Source organism: Cynocephalus volans, chromosome 13 (genome assembly GCF_027409185.1).
Source record: "Cynocephalus volans isolate mCynVol1 chromosome 13, mCynVol1.pri, whole genome shotgun sequence".
In the NCBI taxonomy this organism is placed as follows: Eukaryota; Metazoa; Chordata; class Mammalia; order Dermoptera; family Cynocephalidae; genus Cynocephalus; species Cynocephalus volans.
In genome coordinates, this window is record NC_084472.1 from 12540989 (window position 1) to 12568917 (window position 27929).

The 27929-nt window shown below is 37.6% G+C and overlaps 1 protein-coding gene across 14 annotated transcripts in view; it reads right to left on the minus strand.

Annotated features, from left to right (window-relative positions):
* DLGAP1 (DLG associated protein 1) overlaps window positions 1-27929 on the minus strand; it is a 309572-nt gene that overhangs the window by 40128 nt on the left and 241515 nt on the right. For 12 of the 14 annotated variants that reach the window (XM_063076525.1, XM_063076524.1, XM_063076532.1 and 9 more), the window contains 2 exons: window positions 20168-20541; window positions 11033-11124 (listed from right to left, as the gene is read on the minus strand). In XM_063076525.1, the coding sequence (XP_062932595.1) occupies window positions 11033-11124; window positions 20168-20541 (466 nt within the window). The remainder of the gene's footprint in view (window positions 1-11032; window positions 11125-20167; window positions 20542-27929) is intronic. The other 2 variants (XM_063076537.1, XM_063076538.1) reach the window with 1 other exon arrangement.

Consider the following 27929-nt stretch of genomic DNA (forward strand, 5'->3'; position numbering starts at 1 on the left):
AGTTCATGGTTAATGGACAGGGTTTATGAGGAATTTCTGTAATTTATAAACTTTTACAATGTATTTTACTTTCTTACTATTTTCTTACCATTAATAGAATTATTCAGTAATACATAATCACTGTAGAAAGGGTAGATGATACATAAAAAGAAGAGTTACACCTACACACAAGCACACTGTTTTCAATTACTCCAAAACCATCAGAGTTATAAACTGTTTATAAACTCAGAGAGTTATAAATTGTTTTCCTCCAAGTAAACTTACATACTACTTTTATAATGAAAACAATGATATTCTTCCTTTTTGTGTGTACTCTTAGGGTCTTAGGGTCACTAGCAGCTAATGTAAGAAAGTCTATTTTGAAATCACTATTAAAACACAATTGTTACTTGGAAGGAAAGGGGAGATCCCTGGGAGCCCCTTAGCTTTCTCACCTTAGTTGGCAGAAAGGACTGGTTTACTAGATACGTTAATTATCAGCTTGAAAGAAAAGAAGACCTCATACAGATCTCTGAGGAGTGAGTTAAAAGGATGACAGAGAATGGGGACAGAGTGCTGGAGGCATCGCACACAGAGCATCGGTGGAGGTGAGCACACCTGGGGGAGGTGAGCACACCTGGGGGAGGTGTCGCCTTTGTTGCTTAGGATCAGTCACACATATTGGCAGATTGTGCCTTGTAGATCCCATAGAACAGTGCCACTGGCTGTCAGACAGGAATCGGGGAAGGTAGCTAATGTCTGATGAAGATGACAAGTTTCTGCATTAGCTTAAAAGAAGGAGTCTCGTTTCAAAATGACATAGACATTCATTATCCCTGGCTTGCTGCTGCCATGGCATTTAAGCTAGTGACCTTTAGACAGCACTCCTCTGTGCACAGTCCCCACCATGAGGCAGCCCCAGAGAATGGACATGGCACTTTGCGATTCACAACCTTTTGAGGATGTCCGGGCTGCCTGCAAATGTACCGGGAGGGTCTGTAATACTCCATTTCAATTTCTCTTCTTGTTTTTGTTTGTTTGTTTGGTGGCTGGCCAGTACGGGGATCTGAATCAATTCTTCTTCTTGAAGCAGTCTGATTGCCTGGTGCATTTTATTTTTTACTAGTGGATTATTAACTTATTGTTTTTGTTTTAATTTGGAACACTGAAGGGCACCCTTAATATACAAGTGTACTTCTTAATAGATAATCACTTAGGTGGACTTTGCTGGGTTAGTTTTGGTTCCTCAATTGTGATAGATTCAAAAGATAATAAGTCTCTTGGCCTCTGAGGAGGTCTTTTAATCTTCACATCTTTGTGCTATTTCTTTCTCTGGCTCTATTTTCTTTCTTTATTTCACTTTTGTTAGATTACTGATTCTTATCAGTCTGTTTATTTGAAGAAGGAAGAGGATTGTTACTGGCCGTTTGTATGAAAACAACTGTCTCATCTTTATCACTAAAAAAAAAAAAAAAAAAAAAATCCCCCAGCGTCAGTAAGTAATCTCATCTGCCTAATTTTGCTTTTTAAGATCCTATCTAAATGAATTATACTAGCAAAATTATGAAAAGAATTATAGTTAGAGACAGAAGATATAGGTAATCCCTTCACATCTGACAATGGGTTTCTTTCGGAGAAGTTAAAAACAATCATTAACATCAATTTAAATGCTTATTTACTTTGCAGTGGTTACCTATAAAGTGACCTTTGAGGTAGAGTATGTTTTGGAAAGTTAAGCACTAAATTTGATCTGCCAGCCCTTTTGGGGGATGAACTTTAAATAGATGACTCAGTTTACTGAGAAACTGGCCATCCTACAAACTTCAATAATTCAACGAACGTTCAACTTTTAAAAAACATGATAAAAGTAGCTTATTCAAAGTTTTGCTACTAGGTATGTCCAAATAATGCATATTTAGCATTCTTGGAGATGGACAAGTGTCAGGCCACTAATTTGGAAAGATAAATTGGTTGACTGCAGGGGAAATGTCTGAAGTAAAATAAAAGATTGAGATGACTTTCTCTTATTTTTGAAGAAAAGGTAGTATAATTGCTTTCTTGAAACTATAGAGAGATTCTACTTGGGTACTTAATAGAGTAGAAAATATTTACACAGAGCATCCTACATGTCAGGTATTGTTCTGGAAGTTTTACATATATTAAGCAACACACCCCAGGATAGCACACTGAGATTAATACTGTTATCCACCTCCTTTCTTTTTAAAAAAATTAATAAACTTTGTTTTTTTTTGAAACAGTTTTTACATTTACAGCAAAATTGAAAAAAAAAGTACGGAGTTCCCATATACCCTCTCCCCACAAGCCCAGTCTCCTCACTAACATCCTGCACCAGAGTGGTACATTTGGTGCCGTATATGAACCTATATTGACACATCATTATCACCCAAAGTCCACAGTTCACATCAGGGTCCACTCTTGGTGGTGTACATTCCGTGTGTTTTGACAAATGTGTAATGACATGTGTCCACCATTACAGTATCATATAAAGCAGTTTTACCACCCTAAAAATCTCCTGTGCCTCCTCTATTTATCCCTCCCCCCCCAGCCCCTGGCAATCACTAATCTTTTTTATTGTCTCCCTAGTTTTGCCTTTTTCAAGATGTCATGTAATTGGAATTACATAGTATGTAGGCTTTTCAGACTGGATTGTTTTACTTAATAATATGCATTCAAGTTTCTAACATATCTTTTCATGGCTTGATAGCTTATTTCTTTTTAGTGCTGAATAATATTGCATTAGCTGGATATACCACAGTTTATTTATCCATTCACCTGCCAAAGAACATCTTGGATGCTTCCAAGTTTTGGCAATTATGAATACAACTACTGTAAACATTCATGTGCATTTTCAGTGAACATAAGTTATTGCATCTGGGTAAATTCCAAGGAGCACAACTGCTAGATTGTATGGTAAGAGTATATTTAGTTACATAAGAAACTGCCAAACTGTCTTAAGAGGCTGAACCATTTTGATCTTCTGCCAACAGTGGATGAGAGTTCCTGTTACTCCATATCCTCACCAGCATTTGGTGTTGTCAGTGTTTTGAATTTTGGCCATTATAATCACTGTGCAGTAGTAATTCATTTTTGTTTTAATAAGCAATTAAGCATATGATATTGAACATCTTTTCACATGTTAACTTGCCATCTCTATATCATCATTGGAGAAATGTCTGTTCAGGTCTTGCTGTGGACTGATGTCCCCCGTAAACTTAGTCCTCACTGTGACAGTGTAAATGGGGTGGGAAATCCTATTATGGTAATTGAAAGGTGGGGCCTTGAAGAGGTGATTGGACTATAGGACCATACCATAGTGAATACATTAAAAATGGGGGTCAGGGGTGTGGTTCATGAGGGCTTTAAAAGGAGAACACATCAGAGTCTCTCTCTCTCTCTCTCTCTCTGTTCCACCATATTTTCCATGTGATACTCTGAGTTGCTGTAGTCACCACCAGGACAAGACCCTCGCTAGATGTGTTCCTTGGACTTAGCACTTCTCAGCCTCCAAAACTGTAAGCAATACATTTCGTTTTCTTCTTTTCACTGCCATACCCAATATCATTTAGAATTTCTCCTATGTTATCACGTAGAAGTTTTATAGTTTTGTGTTGTACATTTAGATTTATAATCTGTTTTTAGTTAATTTTTGTAAAGGGTATAAGGTCTACATCTAGATTCTTTTTTTTGAATATGAATGTCCAGTTGTTCTAGCACCATTTGTTGAAAAGACTATTTTTTCTCCATTATATTGCATTCACTCCCTTGTCAAAGATCGGTTGACTACATCTATGTGGATCTATTTCTGGGCTCTCTATTCTGTTCCATTTATCTATTTTTCTCTCTCTCTCTTTTTTTTTTTTTACCAATACCATACTGTATTGATTATTGTTGCTCCATAGTAAATTTACAGTAAGTCTGGCTTTGTTCTTCTTCTTTGATATTGAGTTGGCTATTCTGGAACTTCTGCCTCTCCATATAAACTTTAAAATCAGTTTGTCAATATCCATGAAATAACTTTCTGGGATTTTGACCAGGTTTGTGTTGGATCTATAGATCAAGTTGGGAAGAAATGACATTTTTACAATATTTAGTCTTACTATCCATGAACATGGAATATCTCTCTATTTCTTTAGTTCTTGTTTTTCATCGGAGTTTTGTAATTTTCCTCACATACTTCTAATACATATTTTGTTAGTTTTCTGAGTATAGATAATTGACTTTAGATCTTTCTTCTTTTCTAATATATGCATTCAATGCTATAAATGTTCCTCTAAGCACTGCTTTTTGATGCATCCCATTAATTTTGATAACTTGCATTTTCATTTTCACTTAGTTCAAAATATTTTTTAATATCTCGAGATTTATTTGACCCATGTGTAATTTAGAAGTGTGCTGTTTACTCTCCAAGTATTTTGGGAATTTCCAGCTCTCTTTCTGTTCTTGATTTCTGGTTTAATTCTACTGTAGTCTGAGAACAGACCTTTAGGATTTATATAGGAGACTTCAAAAAGTTCATGGAAAAATGGAATTAAAAGATAAAAATTTGAAAAAAAACCTATTTTTCAACATAAGCTCCATGAAGTTCAAGGAACTTTTGTAAACAGTGATACCAGCCATTTAGTCCATCCCTAAAGAACGGGGGGTCCTGGGAATTTAACCATGTCAACAGTCTTTTTTACATTATTAGCTGAAGAAAAATTTTAAGATTTTTAAGATCAGGAAATAAAAGGAAGTCAGAAGGAGACAAATCAGAACTGTAAGGTGGATGCATAATAATTTCCCATCAAAACTTTCACAAAATTGCCCTTGATTGATGAGAAGAAGAAGCAGGAGCATTGCCATGGTGGAGAAGAACTCTCTGGTGAAGCTTTCATGGGAGCTTTTCTGCTAAAGCTTTGGCTAACTTTTGCAAAACACTCTCATAATAAGCAGATGTTATCATTCTCTGGCCCTCCAGAAAGTCAATAAGCAAAATGCTTTGAGCATACTGAAGAACTGTTGCGATGACCGTTGTTCTTGTCTGGTCTCCTTTTGTTTTGACTGGGCCACTTCAACCTCTTGGTAGCCATTGCTTTGTCTTCAGGATTGCACTGATCAAGCCATGTTTCATCTCTCGTTACAGTTCTTCAGAGAAATGCTTCAGGATCTTGATCCCACTTCTTTAAAATTTCCATCGAAAGCTCTTCTGATCTGGGCACCCATCAAGCTGAAAGTTTGCTGAACTGTAATTTTTCAGTCATAATTGTGTAAGCTGAACTAATTGAAATGTCTATAATGCTGGCTATTGTTTCTACTGTTAATCTTTGGTTCTTTTCAATTAGAGCACAAATAAGATTGCTTTTTTCCTTGCAAATTGATGTGAATGGTCTGACACTGTGAGCTTCATCTTCAACATTGTGTTGTCCTTTCTTAAAACAAATTGTCTATTTGTAAACTGCTGATTTCTCTGTGGCATTGTCTCCATAAACTTTTCATATAGCATGATTTCACCATTCTTCCACCCAAGCTTCACCATGAATTTGATGTCTGTTCTTGCTTCAATTTTAGCAGAATTTAAGTTGCTCTGATAGCTACTCTTTTCAAACTGATGTCTTAACCTTCTTAGTGCTTTAAAACAGATCATGTTCAAACATGTTATAACAAATTAGTATGAATTTATTTTAGTCACAAAAATTTTGAGATCCATGCATAGGTTTTTCAGAATACATATTTTCACAAACTTTTTGAAGACTCCTCATATTCTTTTAAATTTGGTAAGATGTGTTTTATGGCCCAGAATATGGTCTGATCTATCTTGGTGAATGTTCCATGTGAGGTTGAGCAGAATGTGTAATCTGCTGTTGCTGGAAGAAGTCATCTATAAACCTCAATTATATACAGTTGATTGATAGTGCTGTTGAGAACGACTAAGTCCTTACTACTTATCTGCCTTCTGAATCTGTCCATTTCTGACAGAGGGGTGTTGAAGTCTCCAACTATAATAGTGGGTTCATCTATTTCTCCTTGCAGTTCTATCAGTTTTTGCCTTGTGTATTTTGAAGCTCTGCTTTTAGGTGCATGCACTTTAAAGTTTTTTGTCTTCTTTGAGAATTGACCCTTTTATCATTATGAAATGCCCCTCTTTACATCCCTGATAACTTTCCTTGCTCTGATGTCTGCTCTGAAATTAATATATCTACTCCTGCTTTCTTTTAATTACCGTTAGACAGTAGTTCTTCATCCCTTTACTTTTTAATCTATATCTATATGTGTTTTCATATATAAAGAGTTCTTGTAGACAACATATAGTTGGATGTTGTTTTATGATCCACTTTGACAACCTCTGTCTATTAATGATGTATTTAAACTATTGACTTTTAAAGTGATTACTGATATAGTTGCATAAATATCTACCATATTTGTTATAGTTTTCTGTTTTTTGCCTGTGTTCTTTCTTCCTATTTTTGTCTTCCATTCTTTTTCTGCTTTTAGTGATTTTCCATTGAGCATCTATATGCTTCTGTTTTCTCTCTTTTTTTTTAGCATACTAATTATACTTTTTTTTTTTTTTTTTTTTTTTTTTACTTTTTTTAGTGGTTGCCCTATACATTTACAACAAATTCAAGACCACTTTCAAATAACACTATACCACTTCATAGGTAGTGCAAGTACATTATAGTAACTAAATATTTGTATTTCCTACCTCCTGTCCCTTGTATTGTCGCTATCACTCATTTCACTTATATGTAAGTCTATATATGTATATATATTTGAATACATTGTTGCTATTATTATTTTGAAGAAATGGTTATCTCTTAAATCAATTAAGAATAAGAAAAATAAAGGTTTTTTATTTATTTTAGTTTCCAATCTATATCATTTTCATTCTCTCTGAAGAACTTTTTCTTTTCTTTCTTTTTTTCTTTTTTTTGGTGGCTGGCCAGTATGGGGAACTGAACCCTTAATCTTTGTGTTACCAACACCACACTCTAACCAAGTGAGTTAACCAGTCAGCGCATCTCTGAAGAATTTCTTAACAGTTCTTGAAAGCAGGTCTACTGGCAATAAACTTTCTCAATTTTTGTTAGTCTGAGAAAGTTTTTATTTCTCCTTCACTTTTTAAGGATAATTTCACAGGGTACAGAATTCTAGGTTGATGTTTTTTCTCTCTTAACACTTTAAATATTTCAGTAAACTTGTATTAGTCCATTTCTGTTGCTTATAACAAAATACAAGGAACTGGGTGATTCACAAGAAAATGCAATTTATTCCTTACAGTTTCAGAGGCTGGAAAGTTCAAAGTTCAGGGAGCACATCTAGTGAGGGTGTTCTTTGGTGGTGGCTTTACAGCAGGAGTCTCGCATGGTATAAAACGGCAGAGCAGAGACTCTCATGTGCTGTCCTTTTAAAGCCCTCAGAACCACACCCCTGACCATTATTAATCCATTCACTACTGCACAGTCCTACAATCTAATCACCTCTTTATGGCCCCATCTTTCAATTACCATAATAGGATTTCCTATCCTCAACAGTTACAGTGGGAATATAATAGCTTTTAATATATAAACTTTGGGGGACACAATTCAGTCAATCCACAGCAACACTTCTGCATGGTTTCTGAGGATAAGTATGATGTAATTACTATCTTTTCTCCTCTACAGGTAAGGTGTTCTTTCCCACTGGCTTCTTTCAAGATTTTTTTCTTTATTTTTGATTATCTGAATTTTGAAAATAATATGCCTAGGTGTATTTTTTTTTTTTTTTTTAAAGCATTTATCTTGTTTGGTGTTCTCTGATCTTCCTAGATCAAAGGTTTGGAATCTGACATTAATTTGGAGAAATTCTCAGTCATTTTTGCTTCATATATTGCTTCTGTCCCTTTCTCTCTTTCCTCTCTTTCTGCTATTCCTCTCACACATATGCGACACCTTTTGTAGCTGTCCCACAGTTCTCAGATAGTCTATTTTTTCAGTCTTTTTTGTCTTTGCTTTTCAGTTTGGAGTGTTTCTATTGTTATATCCTCAAGCTCGGAGATTCAGATATTGTTATAGGTGCAGAGCTTAGTGTCCAGTCTCCAAGTGAGCTGAAAGTCATTCTTCATTTCTGTTAGTGCTTCTTTTTGATTCTTTCTAGAATTTCCATCTCTCTGCTTACATTAACCATCTGTTCTTGCCTGTTATCTACTTCTTCCATTAGAACCCTTAACATATTATTCACAGTTTAAGAAATAATTCCTGGTCTGGTAATTTCAACATTTTTGCCATGCACTTTGGTTTTGGTGCTTGTTCTGTCTCTACAAACTGTTTTTGTTCATTTATTTTATTACCTTTTAGTATGCCTTGTAGTTTTTCAAAAAGTGGACATGATGTGCTGGGTTATAGGAATAGTGATGAACAGGACTTTAGTAATTTAGTGGGGAGGGGAAGCATTCTATAGTACTATGATTAAATCTCAGTCTTTTGGTGAGCCTGTCCCCTGGACTGAGAACTTCACCAGTGTATCTCAGTTTTTCCTTCCTTATGTGGGATAACATGTCTAAAGGGCGCTGAAGTCGGATATTTCTCCTCCCCCACATGGAAGGCTAGGGGGAGCTAGAGTTGAGTATTTCCCTTTCCCCAAGTGTGATAGGCTCTGATAAAACCCCAACAGGCAAAAGGCTCTAGTGAAATAGTTTCTGCTGAGTGCAGGGCCTTGTGAAGAACAGAATGCTCTAGCATATTTCAAAATGGTTCTTTTTTCCCTTCTCCTTGCTGGAAGCAGAAAAGGATTTTCCTCCAATATTTGCTGTGGGGACCTGCTAGAGATCCTGGAGGTAAAACTCACAAAAGTGTGGGGGCCTCCCTATGACTGTGTCCCCTTGGAGTTTTTATCTCTCAGAGTTGTCCACACTGAATCTATAGCAATTAATTCTTCAGTTACAGTTTAGGTTTTCCTGCCCCACACTAGTTCATGCAGAGGGTTCTGCTTGTGAGTTTCCACTCCAGTAAGTTGTGATTCTGTGTATTTGTCTGTTTCTCCAATTTTTGGAGGGATGATTTGCCTTATCATCTCACTTCTTTGAAAGATACAAGAAGAGTTGTTGATTTTTCAGTTTGTTCAGATTTTTACTTGTTTTTAGGAAAGAATGGTAATTTCTAAGCTCCTTATAGGCCAGACTAAAAATAGACTATTATCCCCTTTTTACATATAAGTAAACCAAGGCACAAAGATATGTAGTAATTTGCTCAAGATCCCTCAGTAATAAGTGGCAGAGTCAGGATTTGGTGTCCTGGCTCAAGAGTCTGGGCTCATAACTACTACACCATGGAGAAAAACAAGCAAGTTGGGTTGGTGGGGGATGGAGGAATAGCTTTTTTTATTTTACTAAGAGTTTTTTTGTCTACTAAATTTATACTTTCAAAAATTTTTCTAAAACATTTAATCAAGTAACATATGCCTAGAGGGGTTGGCTTGAAAACAATGATCACTAAAATTTGAAGTAAATATAAGAAGTCAACATTTCATAGAAAAAGAAAGCAGTCACTTCTAAACCTACCATTTGTACATGTTCCATTACAGTCCCTGTCCATCTGCATGAATATTGTACATGGATATTATGTATTCAAGTTTTTCACTTGACATTGTTTCATGGAAATTTCCCCATGTTTCTTTATCTTTTTTTACAAAAGACATTTAATAGTGGTATAACAGTCTGCCCTGGAAATGTGCTATAAATTACAAAAGTATGCTATTGTTGTCTGACATTTGATAATTAACATTTTTCTTCTACAATGATAGATAACGTTCCACAATTGTTTCCTTTCCAATTTAGTGATTTCATTCAAGATAGCCTCATGAATGTGATTAATGGGTCAATGGGCATGAACAGATATATAACTATGGTTGACTTTTGTCATATTAGTTTCCAAAAGAGTCGTAGCAATTTTGTGGGCTTCCAGCATTGTATAATTATATAAATATATATGTATATTTAATATATGTGGTGTGTGTGTGTGTGTGTGTGTGTGTGTGTGTGTGTGTGTGTGTGTATAACACCTCAGATCAAAGTGCGGTTGTCAGTCACTGCCAGGAAGTTCTAAGGCAGAACCATTTCCATGAACTGATGCAAGACTTCTTTTCAGATTTTCCATTTATGTAACATGTAGCCTTGCATATAGGAGGCATTCTATAGGTATTTATTGAATGCACAGATGATGGATGAATGGGTGGACATTCAAATCGTTCTCCCTAATTAACACACACAAAGTTAGTGGCAAAATTAAAATGACATCCTGATTTACAGTCTAGAGCTCTTTCTCCTACCATAACTCCAGTTTCACTTCATTCAGCAAACACTTACTGTATACTTAGTACGTACAAAGCATAGTACTGGAAATTGGGAGTACTGCTATCAGTAAAACATAGTTCCACCCATTAAGGACTTCCTAGTTTGACTGAGAAACTCACATACCTCTTTTGATCAAGTTCTCATTCACAAAGTGAAAATATTGACTTCAGAAGTCCCTTCCAGCTCTATTCTGTGATTTCAGGAAACCCTAAATTTCTCACTTCTAGATACTAAGACTCTAGAGTAAGCTTATTTTGAAGAGCAATCTAAAAAAACTGGTGATTCAGGATCATGATAGGAAATGCTCTCTTTTTTTTCCTGTTCCTCATTCATTCATTCATCGTTAATTGAGTACATACAAAACACCAGATGCTATTAAGTGTTGGGAATAAAAACAGAAATAAGGTAAGTCATCTCACAAAAAGGCTACAGGGTAAAATTGGAAGGTTGTTCTGAGGATAAGTTTGGCAATCCAAGAGCAGTGCACGCAGTGTTAACGTACATCTCATGTACTTATACTGCTATTCTAGCTAGAATTTATAAAATTGTCTCCAGTATTAAAGTAAAGGAGGGAATCAGCTAATATTCATTCAAGGTTACCCTCTAAATGCTCCCAAAAGTTTAGTGGAAAATATCATTGAACTTTGTGGGCTCCTCACAGGGGAAAATACTTTGACCATACTTGCCAACATCAAGGCGAGAGAGGACGAACACGTGTACACTCACCACTTCTCTTCCTCCACTTGTACTCCCACGGACTGGAACTTACTGGGTGCTTTATTCCCCCCTGTTTTGTCAGGTTCTTCAGCATCATCGACCTGAAGAAATCACCAAATAAATAGAGTTGCTCCATTTCAGTCTCCTTGCTCGAAAAAGAAATGTCATATCTTATTAGAAACATCTGTAGTATTACTGGAATGTTTTATGATTTGTAACCTCATATTTGTATATTTGAGGAGAGCCATCATTACCTCATTAGCATACTCTTTAACTCTGCTGATCTTAGTGAAATGCAATTTTATTTACTCCCAAGGTGGCTGATAAAATGTCCATGATTCCTCCATAGATTTGTGAATATGTACTTACCTGTGAGCACTGGATCAGAAGGGAGTGCTACATGGAAATGTGTTCTTGGATGTTTTAAGTTTGCAAGTAACAAAATACAAAATAAGGAAAAAATTAAATTATTGTAGTTACAATTGTGATCTTGGGAGATTTAGGTAATAACCTTATTAAGATAAACTATAGAGTAGTTTGAAAATTGAAAATGAAGATACAATCTTCAATATATACCCATTTATAACTGGTAGCCCATATGACATATTAGCCAAAACCCAAACTTGAAGCAAATTTTAGGACTGTTCAGAGCAATTAGGTTTATTCCCTTTCCCCTCTATGTATTTAATAAATTATTTTTCTAAATATAAGAGAAATTAAATATAAGTAATATAAAATTAAAATACGGAAATATGTAACGTAGAAAGCAAAAGTCCCCCAAGAACTACTGTTAATTCTTTGATGTGTATTTGCCTATCATCTATATGTATTTGATTATTAATACTAAAATTACATAGAGGAGATTATACTATATATATTTTTCCTGCAATTTTCTTTCTTTCTTATCAGTGTTATCTTTTGGACATTTTATCATGTCAGTAAATGTAGCTGTACCGCAATCATTTTTTTGGCTACAGAAATAATTCTTTTAATGACTACTTATTTAAGCAGCATAGGCATCAGGGTATTTGCTGTTTGTTGCTATTAAGTATAATATCACAAATAATATTTTGCATGTATCTTTTTGAACAATTGTGTAAACGTTGTGTAGAAAAACTCTTAGAAGTAGAAATGCTAGGTGGAAGATACTGAATAAGTGCAATGTAAGGAGTATTGCCGAATTGCTCTTCAGAGCATTTGTCATCCTCCTGCAGTCAGTGGATGGGGGTAGCAATTTCCCTACACCCTCACCAATACTAAATGTTGGTAAACTTTCAAATTTTTGCTAATATCATAGGTGAAAATATTTATTGGCCTCTTGTACTTCTATCAGTAAATTTCCTGTTCATATCCTTTGCTAGTTCCTTCCCCTCCCCTCCATTGCATTGTTTTTTTATTTTCTTATTCATAGGATTTTTTAAATATCTGTGACCCTAAATCCTTTCTTTGTTATATATACTGTATTTTCCCTCAGTTTATCATTTCTCTTCTAAGAGCCTCATGCTCTGCCAACTGAGTCAGCTGGGGGGACTGCTTTATCATTTGTTTTTTAAACTTCATCCTTCTTTGTAGAGAATTTTATCATGCAGTCATATCTAGCTTTTATGGTTCAGGAAGGCCTTCCTTATTCTGAGCATTCTTTTTAAAGTTCTCTTGTATTTACTTTTATGCTTTCAGATTGTTGTTTTGGTTTGGTTTTCATATTTAATTCTTCAATCCACCATCCTGAATTGTTTGTGTGTAAGATATATGTAGCAATCTAGCACCTCCCTCCCTCACATCCCCCGCCACCGTCTTGGATCGTCAATTGATCTGGCTACATTTGCTAACTAATTCATCTTTTTTATTTGAGGTGCCAACTTAATCTTATATCAAACTTTACCCATATATGTTTATCCATACATTCCCATACATATAGACCTCTTTCTGACCTATTGATCTACTTGCTTTATTGGCTCTCCCACTCTTTTTTCCTAATATAATCTTGTAATAAATCCTGATATTTTTTATGACAAGCCTCCTGTAGTTCTTTTTCTAAAAAACTGTCATTAAAAGCAACCAAACAAAGCAAAAATTTATAGGTTATTTTGGGGTATTAATTTCTAAGTAAACTCTCACATTAAATTGTCAAATTCCGGGTCGGCCCGTGGCTCACTTGGGAGAGTGCGGTGCTGATAACACCAAGGCCATGGGTTCAGATCCCTATATAGGGATGGCCGGTTAGCTCACTTGGGAGAGCGTGGTGCTGACAACACCAAGTCAAGGGTTAAGATCCCCTTACCAGTCATCTTTAAAAAAAAAAAAAAATTGTCAAATTCCTCCTTTTAGCCCCCACCAAGTGATAAAAATCACATTGTAGGGCCGAGCCCGTGGCGCACTTGGTAGAGTGCTGCGCTGGGAGCGCGGCAACGCTCCCGCCGCGGGTTCGGATCCTATATAGGACTGACCAGTGCACTCACTGGCTGAGTGCCGGTCACGAAAAAAAAAAAAAAAACGACAAAAAAAAAAAAAAAAAAAAAATCACATTGTAACTTTTACCGGAATTTCTTAAAATATTTGTATTAATTTTGAGAGAATTGCTGCATTTAAACTATGGAGTATTCCTATGTAGGAATATTGAATAGTTTTCCATTTATTCAAGTCTTATATTTCACATAAGGGAAGTTTTTATATAGTTTTCAAAAATATGTATATTATTTCTGAAGCTCAATCTTGTTGTCTTATAGTTTTTTGATACTAATATGAATGGGTTCTTTTTGCACCATTATATTTTCTGTTTATTGATAATATATAGGTAAGTTATTGGGTTTTTAAAATTTATATTGTAGGCATTCTTCAACTTTTCTGAATTCTAATGGATTTTCAGTGATTTCACTAGATTTTCTAGGTGGCCATGCATATTATCTACAAATAAAAGCAATTTTGCTCTTTCTTCGGAATATTTATACCTCATTCATCTTTCCTGTCTTGTGTCTTGTCTAATAAAGGCAAATATTACTAAATAAGCTTGTGAAAACAGGAATCCTTATATTATTTCTTACTCTGATTATAATATCTCTAGCATTTCACCTTTAAATAGAAGTTTAATTTGGTTTCTTATAGATGCTTGTCAATATGCATGTCAATATTTGGAATAGCTTCTGAATTTTACCATATGTTATACTTTTTAGCATCTACTTGGATATTGAATTTTCTCCCCAAAGGCTAAAATAACTTTGAATTTCTGAGATATACACTACTTGATAATGGTATATTATTTTTTAAAGATATATGCTTGGATCAATTCTCAAATTTGGTTCAAATTTTTTACATCTATATTTGTAATCATGTTTTTCTATAATTAATTATTCTTGTATTTTTTCAAGTTTGGATACAGAGTTATGTTTAATAAAATATATTGAGAATCTTGACTTTTTTCTTTTAATATGAAATGCCTTCAGTAACATAGTAATTATTTTATTCTTGAATATCAGGAAAATCTTTTCTGTAAAATCAAGTCTGTACCATCCTGGGGAGGTATTTTTTCTTTTTACTTTTTTTGCAATTTATTTTATGGTTTCTTCTCCCAAATTTTATTGTTCCTCTTATGTCAGTATTGGTAATTTATTGTATGTGTATTTTATCTTGACTTTAAAATTATCAGCTTTAAATTGTCACAAGAATCTTCTATAATTTTTCAAAAGGTCATATTCTTTTCTCGTTCCTACTATTGTTGATTTGTATTTTCCCCCTTTCTCAAATAGACTTGTCAATTTATTTGGTCTTTTCAAAGAACCAATTTTACTTTAATTTATCAATTCTACTTTAGTTGTTATGCCATTGCTCTATTCTGTTTTCTAATGCATTGATGTCTGCTTTCATCATTACCTAATTCCTCACTTTTAATTTGTTGTTCTTTTTCTAGCTTTGTGAATTAAATGTTTAGTTTATATTGTAATATTTCTTCCTTAATTACGAAAGAACACAGAGCTATGAATTCTTCTTAGATCTTAAGGTATGGCCACAGCCCATAGTGATGACTTACAGAATTCCCATTGTCATTTATTTCATAATAATCTCAAATTTCTTCTTTAATCCAAATGATATTTAGATGTTTTAATATTTTCAAATGGCTAGATTTTGTTCTGTTTAGTGTTAATGTCTAGTTTTAATGCATAATGGTTGGAAAACATAACTGCAATATTTCTTCTTTATGGAATCCATTAAAATTACCTTTGTGACTTCATTGGTTTTGACTTGAGATAAGTGCCCCCCAAATTTATTCCCAAATAAACACTGATGCTGATTTCAAGGATATCAAAAAAAAGTTCACAAAGCCCAAATGTATTGAAACTATCTCCTTAGTTTTCCTTTACTGTTTTAGGTCAATCAATTGTGAATCATAGGTTATATGACATTTTTGTTTTTCAAAGCCCTCTTTCAAATCATAGTAACAATTCATTTGGTTTGTATTGTTTAAAATAGTTAACTTGGCAGAGATAAGTTTCATCATTTGCTGTTGGTCTTATTTCTTCTCATAGGGCATAAAATATCTCTACATTTGGACAGGTATTAAAGGAAATAAATAAGTTTTAGGAGTTCAATCTCAAATGACTTTTTCATTTTTAATTCAAAGAATGAGAAAGTAATCGCATTTCACATAATATGAACGATTAAGCTTAAAGCTCTTTTAGTCTGTTTTGCAACATGAGTTAAATGATGATAGATAAAAGTCACAATCTACCAGGTGGAGGTGGTGGAGTTGGGGTCTAAAGCTGGTGTGTGAAACTCATCTGTAGTTAGAATGACTCTTGAGAGATGAAAACAGTGTAACCAACTGCTGCCAGTGGTCACTTTTGGGGAGTGGAGTAGAAGTTGGGGGTGAGAAAGAAGGGAGAGTTTCATATTTTGTTCATTATACTTTTATATCATATGAGTCCTTATAATAATGCTGTATAATGCTGTACTCATTTTGCAATTTTAAGAAAAAAACAACAAAAAATTAATTTTGCCCATTACTTTTAGTATAAAGACATACAACTTTGCTCCAAATCCAAAGCAACCAGTCCCCACTCTGCACACACACACAGAAGTCACCAGTTAAAGTACTTGACTTGAGTTATTTTGGAGCCTTATTATATGAAAATACATATCTTTAAATACCCCAGAATCATACTGAGTGGTGCCAGACACTCCTGCTAGAACGATAGAACCAAGACTGCATATTCGTCCCACCCATCGTAGGCTCTTTAGCACACAAGTTCATTGAAGGAAGTAGCATTTAGTTACCTAGGACAAAGTGCCCTGTCATTTGCTTACCGTCAGCAGCTCCAAGCCCATCGTCTACACCCATCTGCTCTGTGACTCTGGGGTCAGGACTCCCAAACTACATTTCCCAGGCTTCCTTGCTGGCGGCTTCCAGTTATGTTCTAACAAAGGAAGGTGGGAGGAGGGAAGAGACTTCCTTCCTGTCTCCACCTTCTGCTGGCGTCGCGGCAGCATCCGAGGGCAGCCGGGGCTGCCACCTCTGGCCCGGGCACCAGTGGCTCCCACCCCGCAGAAGTCCCGGCCCAACTGGCCGAGCCCACCTCAGTGGTCTATGCACAGGCCAGTCCAGGGCCTTTCTTCTGAGCTCCTGAGTTCTGGTCACCCCACCTTTCCCTTTTTGTTTCCCTGGTCCTAGGAGTGGTAACTACTTACTGCCTTCCTTTCCCGTGTAACCAATTTTGTGTATCAAACTGCCACTGTCTGAGAACCGAGCCTGATAACCAACACCAAAGGGCTCCACTGATGTAAATTAAAAGTGCTTAGGACATCAGCCAACGCAGGGTGTTACAGCCTGGCACCATGGAGTAGTGTCAATATTACCCAGTGAAACTTTTTTCAAAAGATACGCGATCAGTTATTTCCCTTAAAAACCATGATCCTCGATGCACAGAAAAAAGGGGAAAGAAAGGAAGCAGCGGTCATGAGAATGAGAAGCGTGGCCACTGTCGTCCTGGTTCAAGCCTCCCCCGCCTGTCCACACTGCCAGCTCCCACTTGCATCACAGTGTTAGTATCTCCTAAACTGTAGTCACTATAGGTAAATTTAGCTCTGTGACTTTCACCCTCTTAGTTAGATCCAAATATTGACAAATGTCACCTTTCTTATATGGTATCTATGATAATCTACTTAAACTTATAAAGTGGCTTCCAAAAATTTTAAAAGAAATTGCAGAGTATTTAAATTTTCTAAAAAAATTGAGAAAGCCACAGCAGTGATAAAATTTCAGTGTATTTGGCTAATTATGATTTTAAAGGATAATATTAATAATAACAACTAAATCTAATACTTGTTGAGCCCTTATTATACCAGGCACTGTACTTAAAGCCTTATGTATATTACATCAGTTTTTACTACAACAGGTACTGTATGAAATAAGGACTATTATTCTCATTTTCCTGATGAGGAAACTGAGACACAGAGACATTAAGTAATTGGTCTAAGTTCACATAGGTTATAAGTGAATATGGTTATAATATTAACTATTACTTGCAGATTAAGTTAAAAATGTTGGAAAAAGCTTGGAATCCCTGGTCCTAAAGAGGGAAAGGGTGGGAGGGAGCCCAAGATCCCAGTGTTATATATTTGGGGGACTAGTATTTAAGTTAGATCTCCAAATAATGAAATTCGGTGAACATTTTGTATCTTGAATTTTTTAAATCAAAGAAAGCAGAATAATGTGGTTGTGTTAGACATCTAGGTACAACCTTGGCTCTGTCAACATAAGATGGGCGACCTTGGGCAAGTTCTTAACCTCTCTGTGCTCTCATCTGTACGATGGAGACAGCGATAATACCCATCTCATAGGGGTGCGGGAGGGTTAACTGCAGGACTCGTGTAAAGTGCTCGGTGCTTTGCTATAATTGATACAGCAGGTGCACAATGCTTGCAGGAAGAAGAAGAGCAGGTTTTTTGCTCACAGAAACAATCAAATATTTAAGAAAGGGGAGTATCTCTGAAGAAAATATTTTTCTCCCCAACATTATATGTGGATTTCAGAGTAGTTCCATCTTACTGGGTGAAGATAATAACAAGAGTTAGATTTTATATGTATAAATGCTTTATTCCAAGTAAGGATTATTTGGGGAGGAGCCTATAAGACCAAACAGCAGAGCCTGGGAATTGCTGAAGATAAGCGTAGAGAAGCTTTTAAGTAAAATGAAAAGTAAGACTGATAAACAATTATCTTCAGATTATCCTGTTAAGTGAGAAAAGGCAACGTGTAGAATAGTGTGAGTATACGCTAACAATTTGCATGAATATATACAAAATATCTCTGTATAGAGATGCAAATATTGATTATATTGATTTCATCTAGAAAGAACTGAATATATTGAATAGGAATGGGAGAGAGGCTTGTTATGGTACCTTTTTATGAGTTTTGAATTTCGAACAATGGAAATGTATTACCTACTGGAAATAATATAAATTAAAATAAGAACAAGTTGAATTGGCTATTAAGGAAGTCAAAGCAAACTAACATTCTTTGGAGCCAACTACGTGCCAGATAAAAAAGGGAGATTTTTGTGGTGGTAAAATACTCATATACATATCATAAAGTTTACCATTTTAACCATTTTTAAGTGGTTCAGTTTGGTACGTTCACATTATTGTGCAACCATCACCATTTTCCATCTCCAGAATTTTTTTATCATCTCAAACTGAAACTCTGTGCCCATTAAATAATAACCCCCATAGGAAGCTAGATTTTAAAAAATTCAATCCTCAGAATAATCCTGGGAGGAATAAACGAAGAACCCAAGGCTCAGGAAGATGAAGTAGTTTGCCTAGGACAACACACAAAGCTAACCTCTGCTCTTCCCCACGCCTCAAAATCCTTTGGGTGGCGCGTGGAGAATTAACTTCTAGTGGAATCACGGGAAGACATGGGCAGGGGTGGAGAGGGTGGGGGGCCTTGGGCCTTTGCTTCTCACTGTGTCATCTACTCCCAAGCACCAATGTGACAAGTTCTTTCAGGACACTTGACAACTTGTACTATGGTAGCCTGTAGATTATAAAAAGGTATTTGACTCACTGCTACTAGAGAAAGATTAATTAGCCTTTAAAAGTGGACTTTGCAGAATGGACTGTTGAAAGTACACAGTCGTGAGAATGTACCCCACGTCTGGCTTTTAGACGTGCCTTAGAGTTGGTTCAGTGTGGACAGATTAATTGGACATCACATTGAGAAGCTATTATTCAAAGGGCACCTGCAGAATGATACAGCACAACAAAAACGAGGAAAAAGAATGACTCTTCTTTGATAGAAGGAAACAGCAGGATAAAGCAACCTAAACAGATGTAAAACATAAGGCGGAATCAATGTGATCTTCTCTTGGAAAAGTGAAAAACAGTGTACTGAACTAAGAAGCCTGCTGAGTTTTCTACCACTTCTTATGAAATGCGTGATTAACTGGCCAACAGCGAGGCTGGGACTGATGTGCACTCGTTCCTCACGAGGCTGTGATGTGACTTACTGCTCTTCACGCTGTCGGTCACTCGGGTCTTGCTTGCTCTAACTCCCACATCTGTGAGAAGTGGTTCACGTTTCTGCTCTCGTGTGGTAATTCAATAGTGTTGAACAGGTCGTACCGCAGCCCTGTGACCGGGGTTATTCTTGGATGTCCACTCCTTTTTTATGAATCAGCACGTGCATTGGTCATTGAAGGCACCTTATGTTTGATTGTGTTCATGTACTGGAGTTATCCTACAGTTTGAGTCACACATTCAATTTAGAGAACAAAGATAATAGCTGCTCATCATGCTTACAGACAAAATACCTTCATAATTTTTTTTTTTTTTTGTCGTTTTTTCGTGACCGGCACTCAGCCAGTGAGTGCACTGGTCAGTCCTATATAGGATCCGAACCCGCGGCGGGAGCGTTGCCGCGCTCCCAGCGCAGCACTCTACCAAGTGCGCCACGGGCTCGGCCCAAAATACCTTCATAATTTTGATCACATTTAACAACCTAGGGATTCCAGAGCCAATAATTTGAAAATCTGGTCCTCCACACAGCTATATCATCCCAAATGACAAGAGAGCAAACCTTCTGGGGAAAAAAAGTGTTAGATTTCTTAGTTGTTGGTTGCTATCTCAAAGGACAGAAAGGGAGGCTGTTACCTGTATCCCGATAGACAGGCATCGATTTTTCTTAAAGTGGTCCTTCTTTCTGTCCTCTGTGGTGACCGTGGCTATGGTGGTCGTGGTGGTGACAGTGGCAGTGTTATTGCCCATGTGTTGACTTGCGGGACCGTGGATCTGGGCATTTGCAGCTTCGATGGCGGCTGTCAGAGCCTTCATACTGTCCAGGCTCTCCGTGGAGTTGCTGAGTCCAGACTGGCTGATTATATCTCCTCGCTGGCCCTGTCCGTCCATGTAGGCATCCTGGGCAGACTCTGTGCTGCTCTGGGCTGTGATAGAAATGAAAGGTTTCGTGGTAGTTCTGGGTGGGACTGGAGGTGGTGTCTTCTTATATGTTGTAATGCAAGATGACACTGGAAGACAGTGAAAACAAAGACACTGTGATTCTGTGTGGGTTTTAATTTCTGATATTGCAACTGACGGCCATTGGAAATTAGGGCACATGAAACACACTGAGACATTTAACATGAAAACAAGCTCGTTGACAGACCAAGTGAGAGTTCTGCTTTAGGGGGGATATTTGGATCTCCTATGAGGTGACACTCCCACAAAACTGAGGGGAAAAAAGACTGGAAAACATCAACCTCTGAAAGGAAAGTTTCTGAAATGAAAATTAATATGAATCCACATAAACTAGACAAGATCAGTAGAAATCTTCCCAGGCAACAATGCGCTATGTACACACAAAAAGTGAGGGGAGTCTCTGCCTTCTCAGGAAAACATTAAATATAGCCACTGTTAAACAAAGGAACTCATTAGAGAAGATTCTGGTGGTTGATAATGCACTTTGGAAAAGAAGAAGGGAAAGTAAAGAGGTCATGAGCGTGCGTGTTCTGATCCTAATGGCAAGTGCCTGGTGGGGCACAGAACACTTCATAGCTTCCTGCAACTTGCTTGATCAATGCCCAGTTCGTTTGCTCATTTATTCCTTCCTTCCTTCCTTCCCTCTTTCCTTCCTTCCAGTCTTTCTCTCTTCCTGCCTTTCCTTCCTTCCTTTCCTTTGTTCTCTTTCTCTCTCTTTCTGTCTTTCCTCTTTCTCCCTCCCTCCCATCCTCTCTCTCTCTTTTTCTTTTTCTAGATAGGTGCTCATTATATACACTTTTCTTTGGAATTTTTGTTTTCTGAGCAGAACTACTCACTGAGAGAGAATATGGGAACACACTGTACAAAAGTCTCCTACTGTAAAAATAAATTTACATACGAGTTTATAAGTAAGTCTTTGTGTGCATGTTGGGTCTTGCAGTAGATTGAATTATGTCCCCCCAAAACTCATTGAAGCTTGAATTGTATTCCCCAGGTTTTATGTATAAGAAACTTAGCCCCCACAGTGACTGTTAAGAGGGTGGGAAATCCTATTATGGTAACTGAAAGGTGGAGCCTTGAAGAGGGGATTAGATTGTAGGACCTTGCAGTAGTGAATGGATTTGAAATGGTGGTCAGGGGTGGGGTTCTGAGGGCTTTAAAAGAAGACGATAATCTGTCTTGCTCTCTCCTGTCTCTGCTTCCACCATCTTGCAATGTGAGACCCCTGGGTTGCTGCTGCCACCACCAGATGGACTTTGGACTTCCCAGCCTCAGAGACTGTAAGCAATAAGTTTCATTTTCTTTATAAAATACCCAGTTCTGTGTATTTTGTTATAAGCAACACAAATGGACTAATACAGGTCTGTATGAACGTACTCCCTAAAGTGCTTTCCTTTAGGGTGACTTGACCAAGAGCCTGAATCTAGGTGGCTAAGGCTTCCTTTTGGGATTCATACAATTTAGTCAAGGTTCTCTTTGAGGCTCTGGCTGAAGCAGCCTCTAGCCCCTCTCGCTGACCCTCTGATTATAATGCTGATGGTTTTGAAGAAGTTTTACGCATTGGTTTTCTGCTTTCCATTTGTGGAACATGATTTAGGAAAAAAGATCAAATAATGAGAATGAAGTTTCCAGGTGGAAACTCCTGTCAGTAAAGAGCAATTCCTTTACAAGCTTTCTGAGTACTTTTGTTTAGTCCTCTTCAAATGATTCAAACTATTTTGTTTCCATCACTTTCTCCCCATCCCACCCCTCCATGACTTTTCCACTCATAGCTGGCATCACTATTGTTACAGCAAGTGAGCTAGACCCGGCCATGCAATCCCAGCCTATTACCTCGGTTCTAGCTACTTCTCGGGCCTAAATGAAATGCTTGCTGTAATAATGAAGCTGTTTCCTCAGGCCACTGAAAGGAAACATCCTATAATGAACTATAAACAAAAGCATCCTATTATGCTGTCCTGCTGTTCCACTGCTTGATGATTTGGAGTAACTTCCTTAACCATAAAAGAGACACACACAGTAATGTTGGGCTGCTTCCCAGGGATTGCCCGAGAATTGAAGGAATAAATCACGCAAACGTCACATTACAATATCATATGTACTCTGGAAGCAGGGGAGGGTAATGAACATAATATAAATGTAGTCACCTCTCAGTTACCTGGATGGATGACTGGCAGAGGCTCACCCCAGGAAAACCTTCCTCCTAAGCTCACTGCTTGAGACATACACCTTTAACACTTGGACAGAGCTAGCAATAAGCAGGTCCAACTTCCTCATTTTTTAGCTAATGAGTCTGGAAGTTATGCGACTCATGGAAGATCACACAGTGCCTGCAAGGTGCAGAGTCGGGAACAGAACCAGCCCAGCCTCAGGTTCCTCCCACTAGCCCACAGTTAAGTCTCTGGCTAAATAATGTAAACACGGATATTGTTGATACTTTGTCTCACTCAATTTAGTTTCATGCGTCTAAATCCATGTGGAGCTACCTTCTTGTTCCTAGAAAAGTTTGAAGGATGGTGGCCCTGCCTGGGGTAATGCCCAGTCTCAGTTATTCATCTGAAGACTGAGTGGGGGGAGGTGCAGGGAGCCATAGTTCGGATAGAATCTCTCTAATGAAACTAGGTCAGTTTATTGCTTCTCCTATGACAAGTCTTTACAATGTGAACTTATTATTTTGTTCAAAACGGATTCTCAGGACATTTGGCCCACTCGTATTCCATAGAAGCAAAATAGTACAGTCCAGCATGAAATGTCTGGTCTTTTGGATGATTTACTGCTTTTTGTTAGCTCTCCTCGGTTTCCTCTTTCAGTGTGGATAATCAAAACTGGACAAAGCAGCCCTGAGTAGTGCCATTTGCTGTGATATACACTGAAACCTTGCCATGATGATGTGATGTGTCATAATGGGGGGGGGGGTCGGGTCCAGGCCACATTGCTTCCAGTGTATTGACTGGACTTGGGGACTTGACTGTCCTGTGTGGTCCATACACTCCCCAAGCCACCTGCAATTTGATGCCACCTGGTGGCTGTTGTCAGCTCCTCTTCCATATCAATACGGATAACTCTGGGTACCTGGATCAATCGAGATTTCCAGGACAGCAACGGTAATGCTGGAAACTTACTTGGGTTAGACTCGAAAAAGAGAATACTGACATTGGGGCTCAGAAAACAATACTCCAAAGGGTGGCACGTTGGCATGCTGAGCACTTTGAACTAAAGGAGATTAAAAGGCCTTAGAAGCAGCCTCAGAACCAATGACTCTCTGACCTCCTGTTTTTTCCCCCAAGCACAGGATGAAACTCTCTCAAGTTCCCTTGTCTGGAGCTCCTCCAGAAGGAATACAAAGGCATTTGACCCCTCCCTGAAATTATATTAAGCAGGGAAGATTAAACTTATATCACAGGATGGAAAACTGAGGAATTTCACTACATCTAGACAGACTTTGTCAAGAGCTCTTACCTATTCTTTGGGTCCATTCAACTCCCCTAAAAAAAAATCATTCACCATCCCTTAAAATTGCCTACGTTCCTCCACTTCTTTCTCCCCTCTGAAGAGGGTATTTAAGCTTCAACCATCTGGCCCTTTTTGAGTGTCATATTTTGAGGAGCTCCTGTGCACACACACTTGCCTGGTAATAAATTTGTATACTTTATGCTTTTTCTCCTGTTAATCTATCTATTGCCTGTTTATTTCAGCAAACTCAAACCTTCATGGTGGAGGGAAAAATTCCTTCATCTCTACACTGGGGACATTGCTTTTCCAACAGGCTGGCCCAGCCCCAACTCTCAAAGGAGATAAGAATTTGAGATTGACCCACTTTGAATAAGGGAGCTATCATGGTGTTATGTCAGAGGGGCTTTATTAAGAGGTTTTCCTGCAGTGCAAAGCTTGGCACAATTCTGCTGGAGTCAGACTCAAAGAAGGACCATCCAGTCATCAAAAAGGAACTTTAAAGAAATTCAAATCTTTAAGACTGACTTTTGAAGGACAGGAAAGAGAGTCTAAATCACAACTCACAGTTTTCACTCCCCAATTCGTTTGCACTCTGAGGCTGCTCCAGAAACTCAGGCTACTAAATCCCCCAATTTTCCCAGCATCATTCTTTCTAGCTTTGCAGGCTGAGCCCCAAATCTTTCACCTCTCCTAAGAGTGTCTTTTTAAAAAAAATTCTGCTCTCATGATTCAGCACCCCGAAAGACCTTAGAGTCCACCAAAAAGGTCTTAGTAACAGCAGGGATGTGGTAGATACAGGGAGGACCAAAGAAGGTGAGACATAAGTTCATAAGTCCTGACTGGTCAAAGCAGAAAGAATAAGTGGCTTATACACAGTAAGTGAAACACCTCATTTGTTTAAGAGTAACATTCTTAAGAAGAATGATCTAAAAACACAAGTGCTCCTTGAGCAATTTTAAAATGCAAGTGAAACATGATGTTGTATTTTAATCATTATGATTGTTTTCCTTTAGGGGCTGGCTGGTTAGCTCACTTGGGAGAGCGTGGTGCTGATAACCCCAAGGTCAAGGGTTCAGATCGCCTTACTGGCCGGCCACCAAAAAAATAAAATAAAATAAAAATATTGCTTTTCTTTCCCCTGATATGTTTATTCGTTCATTTCAAAAAGTGATTTTTTTTTTCCTTCTCTCGGTCCTGATATACTATGCCAGTGAAAAGTTGGCTGAAAGGACTCCTATCTATTTATGAGAAGAGTCAGCAGAAACAGAGGTGCAGATTCAATGACCCATTTCCACTCAGTGAATACTGGAGGGCACAGAGACACCAGAGGTTGGTTTTCACATTTGAGTTAGGAAGTTATAAAATAAAAATAAAATAAATATGTTATAGAGAATACACATGAGAACAAATTCCTGTCATTTCAGCTTTTAGGTGACTATTCAATACTGTCTATATTTGCACTGAAAGACAATGCTAATGTTACAAGCTTCAGAAAGGCCTGCACCTGGAATGATTTTACTCTGTAGCAGTGAAGGTTTTCTAGCAAACTACCTAGGCTCTCTTCCCACTCTGGTTATCCTTTGTGATCAAGAGTACACATATGTCAGGTGGCCACAAAACAGATGTGGGATAAAAGCCACTTCTTGTATCTTTTCATTAATAAGCTCTTATTGGCTAAGCTAATGAGTCACACACCATAAATTTATGCTGAGGAGTTATTTAGCGGTCCCTGGTTATTGAATTTTAGAAATTCTTTCAAATATGAGAGAACAAGCCCATAAGAAAGTACAAATAAAAACACAATATGACAACAAAAGAATTAATTATACATTCAGATAAATACAGTTGTACAGTAGTCAAACATCTTTTTGATGTAAACATGATCCTAAGTTTTTATAGAGCACAAACCAGGCTGTGGTTTGACAAGCCTTGCGAAGTAGTAACCTCCAGGCAGAACTCATGGTGAAGGCAACCTTGGATTTCCTGTGACTTGCATCAGATGGTCTCTTCCTTTTGAACTGGAGACCACCAGAGAGAGAAGAGCTGCCTCAAACCACTGTCTAGTATCTGGCAAGGGCAAAGCTCTCCTGATTTGGTCCACTTGAACAGCAGTTGTTTTAAAAGCCCAAAGGGCTTTGTTAAAAAGAAGATTTTAAAAATCTGATGCGGTTGACGGTGGGGTGCTGGATGGCTCTTAGCAGCTTGCTAAAGTCAACTGTGCACCGCTCTCCCCACCTCTGCATCCAGTGACATTTCTCTGGTAGCCTGAAATTGACCTTGGTATGAGTATTTACATCATGGGAATTAGAAAACGCTGTAAATGAGCAGGTTTCCCCTTGGAGAGGCAATTGTGAAGCCTTTCTAGCACACCTCTGTGTACAGAGCGGCGCTGTTCAGAGTGTGGTCTGCAGAAAGGAGCCAGTGCAGAAACTAGTTGTTGTGCTTGGTGAACTACGGTATGAAAACTGAGAGAGGCTTTTAGAAACGTTTATAGCAATTTTACAGAGTGTTTTGTCTGCTGAATCTAATAATTTTTAAAGAGTGGCTTGTTTTTGTATATCTTTGCTTTTTAAATTTCCTTTTTCTAGTAATTCATTTTTATTACCTTTTACCAAAGCATTAATCTGCAGTGGAATGAAGATCAGACAAACAAACCAGCCCCTCCCCAGAGACAGTCTGAGGAGCACTGGTGTAGAACATTTGCAAATCCAGAGACCAGGGCAGCACAAGTGAGGTTAAAAACATAATAGAGAGGTAACTTGAGACTATTTAGAAAGCAAAATGTTGTAAGAGGCCAAATTAAAAAACAAACTGTGGAAGGACCTATATGTGGGACATAAAAAGACTACAGCAGAAATACAGAATGGGAAAGACTGGACTTACGGTTTTAATGTCAGGTAAGATGCCTATATCTGAAAAGGCATGTATGGATAGAAAGGTAGTATCTAGAACGATGGAAGGATTATTGTTTGCATTTCATTCTGGGCACCTCTTTTTAACAGGACATTGCAGATTGCTCCCAGGAGAGAAAAACCATCCATTATGAGGAATGGTTTAAAGAGAGAGGATGTTCTGCAAAATGGTGCAGCCTCTATGGAAAATGGTATGGAGGTTCCTCAAACAATTGCAGATAGATCTACCATACAACCCAGCTCTCCCACTGTTGGGAATATACCCAGAGGAATGGAAATCATCAAGTCGAAGGTATACTGTTCCCCAATGTTCATTGCAGCACTCTTTACAATAGCCAAGAGTTGGAACCAGTCCAAATGTCCATCATCAGATGAGTGGATACAGAATATGTGGTACATCTACACAATGGAATACTACTCAGCTATAAAAACGAATGAAATACTGCCATTTGCAACAACATGGATGGACCTTGAGAGAATTATATTAAGTGAAACAAGTCAGGCACAGAAAGAGAAATACCACATGTTCTCACTTATTGGTGGGAGCTAAAAATTAATATATAATTCACACACACACACACACACACACACACACACAAAACCGGGGGGGGGGGAAGAAGATATAACAACCACAATTACTTGAAGTTGATACAACAAGCAAACAGAGGGGACATTGTTGGGGTGGAGGGGGGAGAGGGGAGGGAGGGAGGTTTGGAGATGGGGAGCAATAATCAGCCACAATGTATATCGAAAAAATAAAATTAAAAAATAAATAAATAAATAAATAAATTTTTAAAAAATAAAATAAAAATAAAAACTAAAAAAAAAAAAAAAAAAAGAGGATGTTTTGTTTGGAAGAGAAGGAAGACAAGGATTTTCAACTATTTGGAGGGCTATTGCGTAGAGGATGGCATGGACTTGTTCTGTATAGGTCCCCAAGGGAAACCACAAAGATAAGAGCTCAGAGAGGCATAAAGTATAAGTTTCTAGTTGTTAGCTGCTCACAGATGGAATATGAAGACCCCACTGTGAGTTCTCAGTCCCGGGATGTGTGTACAGAGCAGCTCATCTTT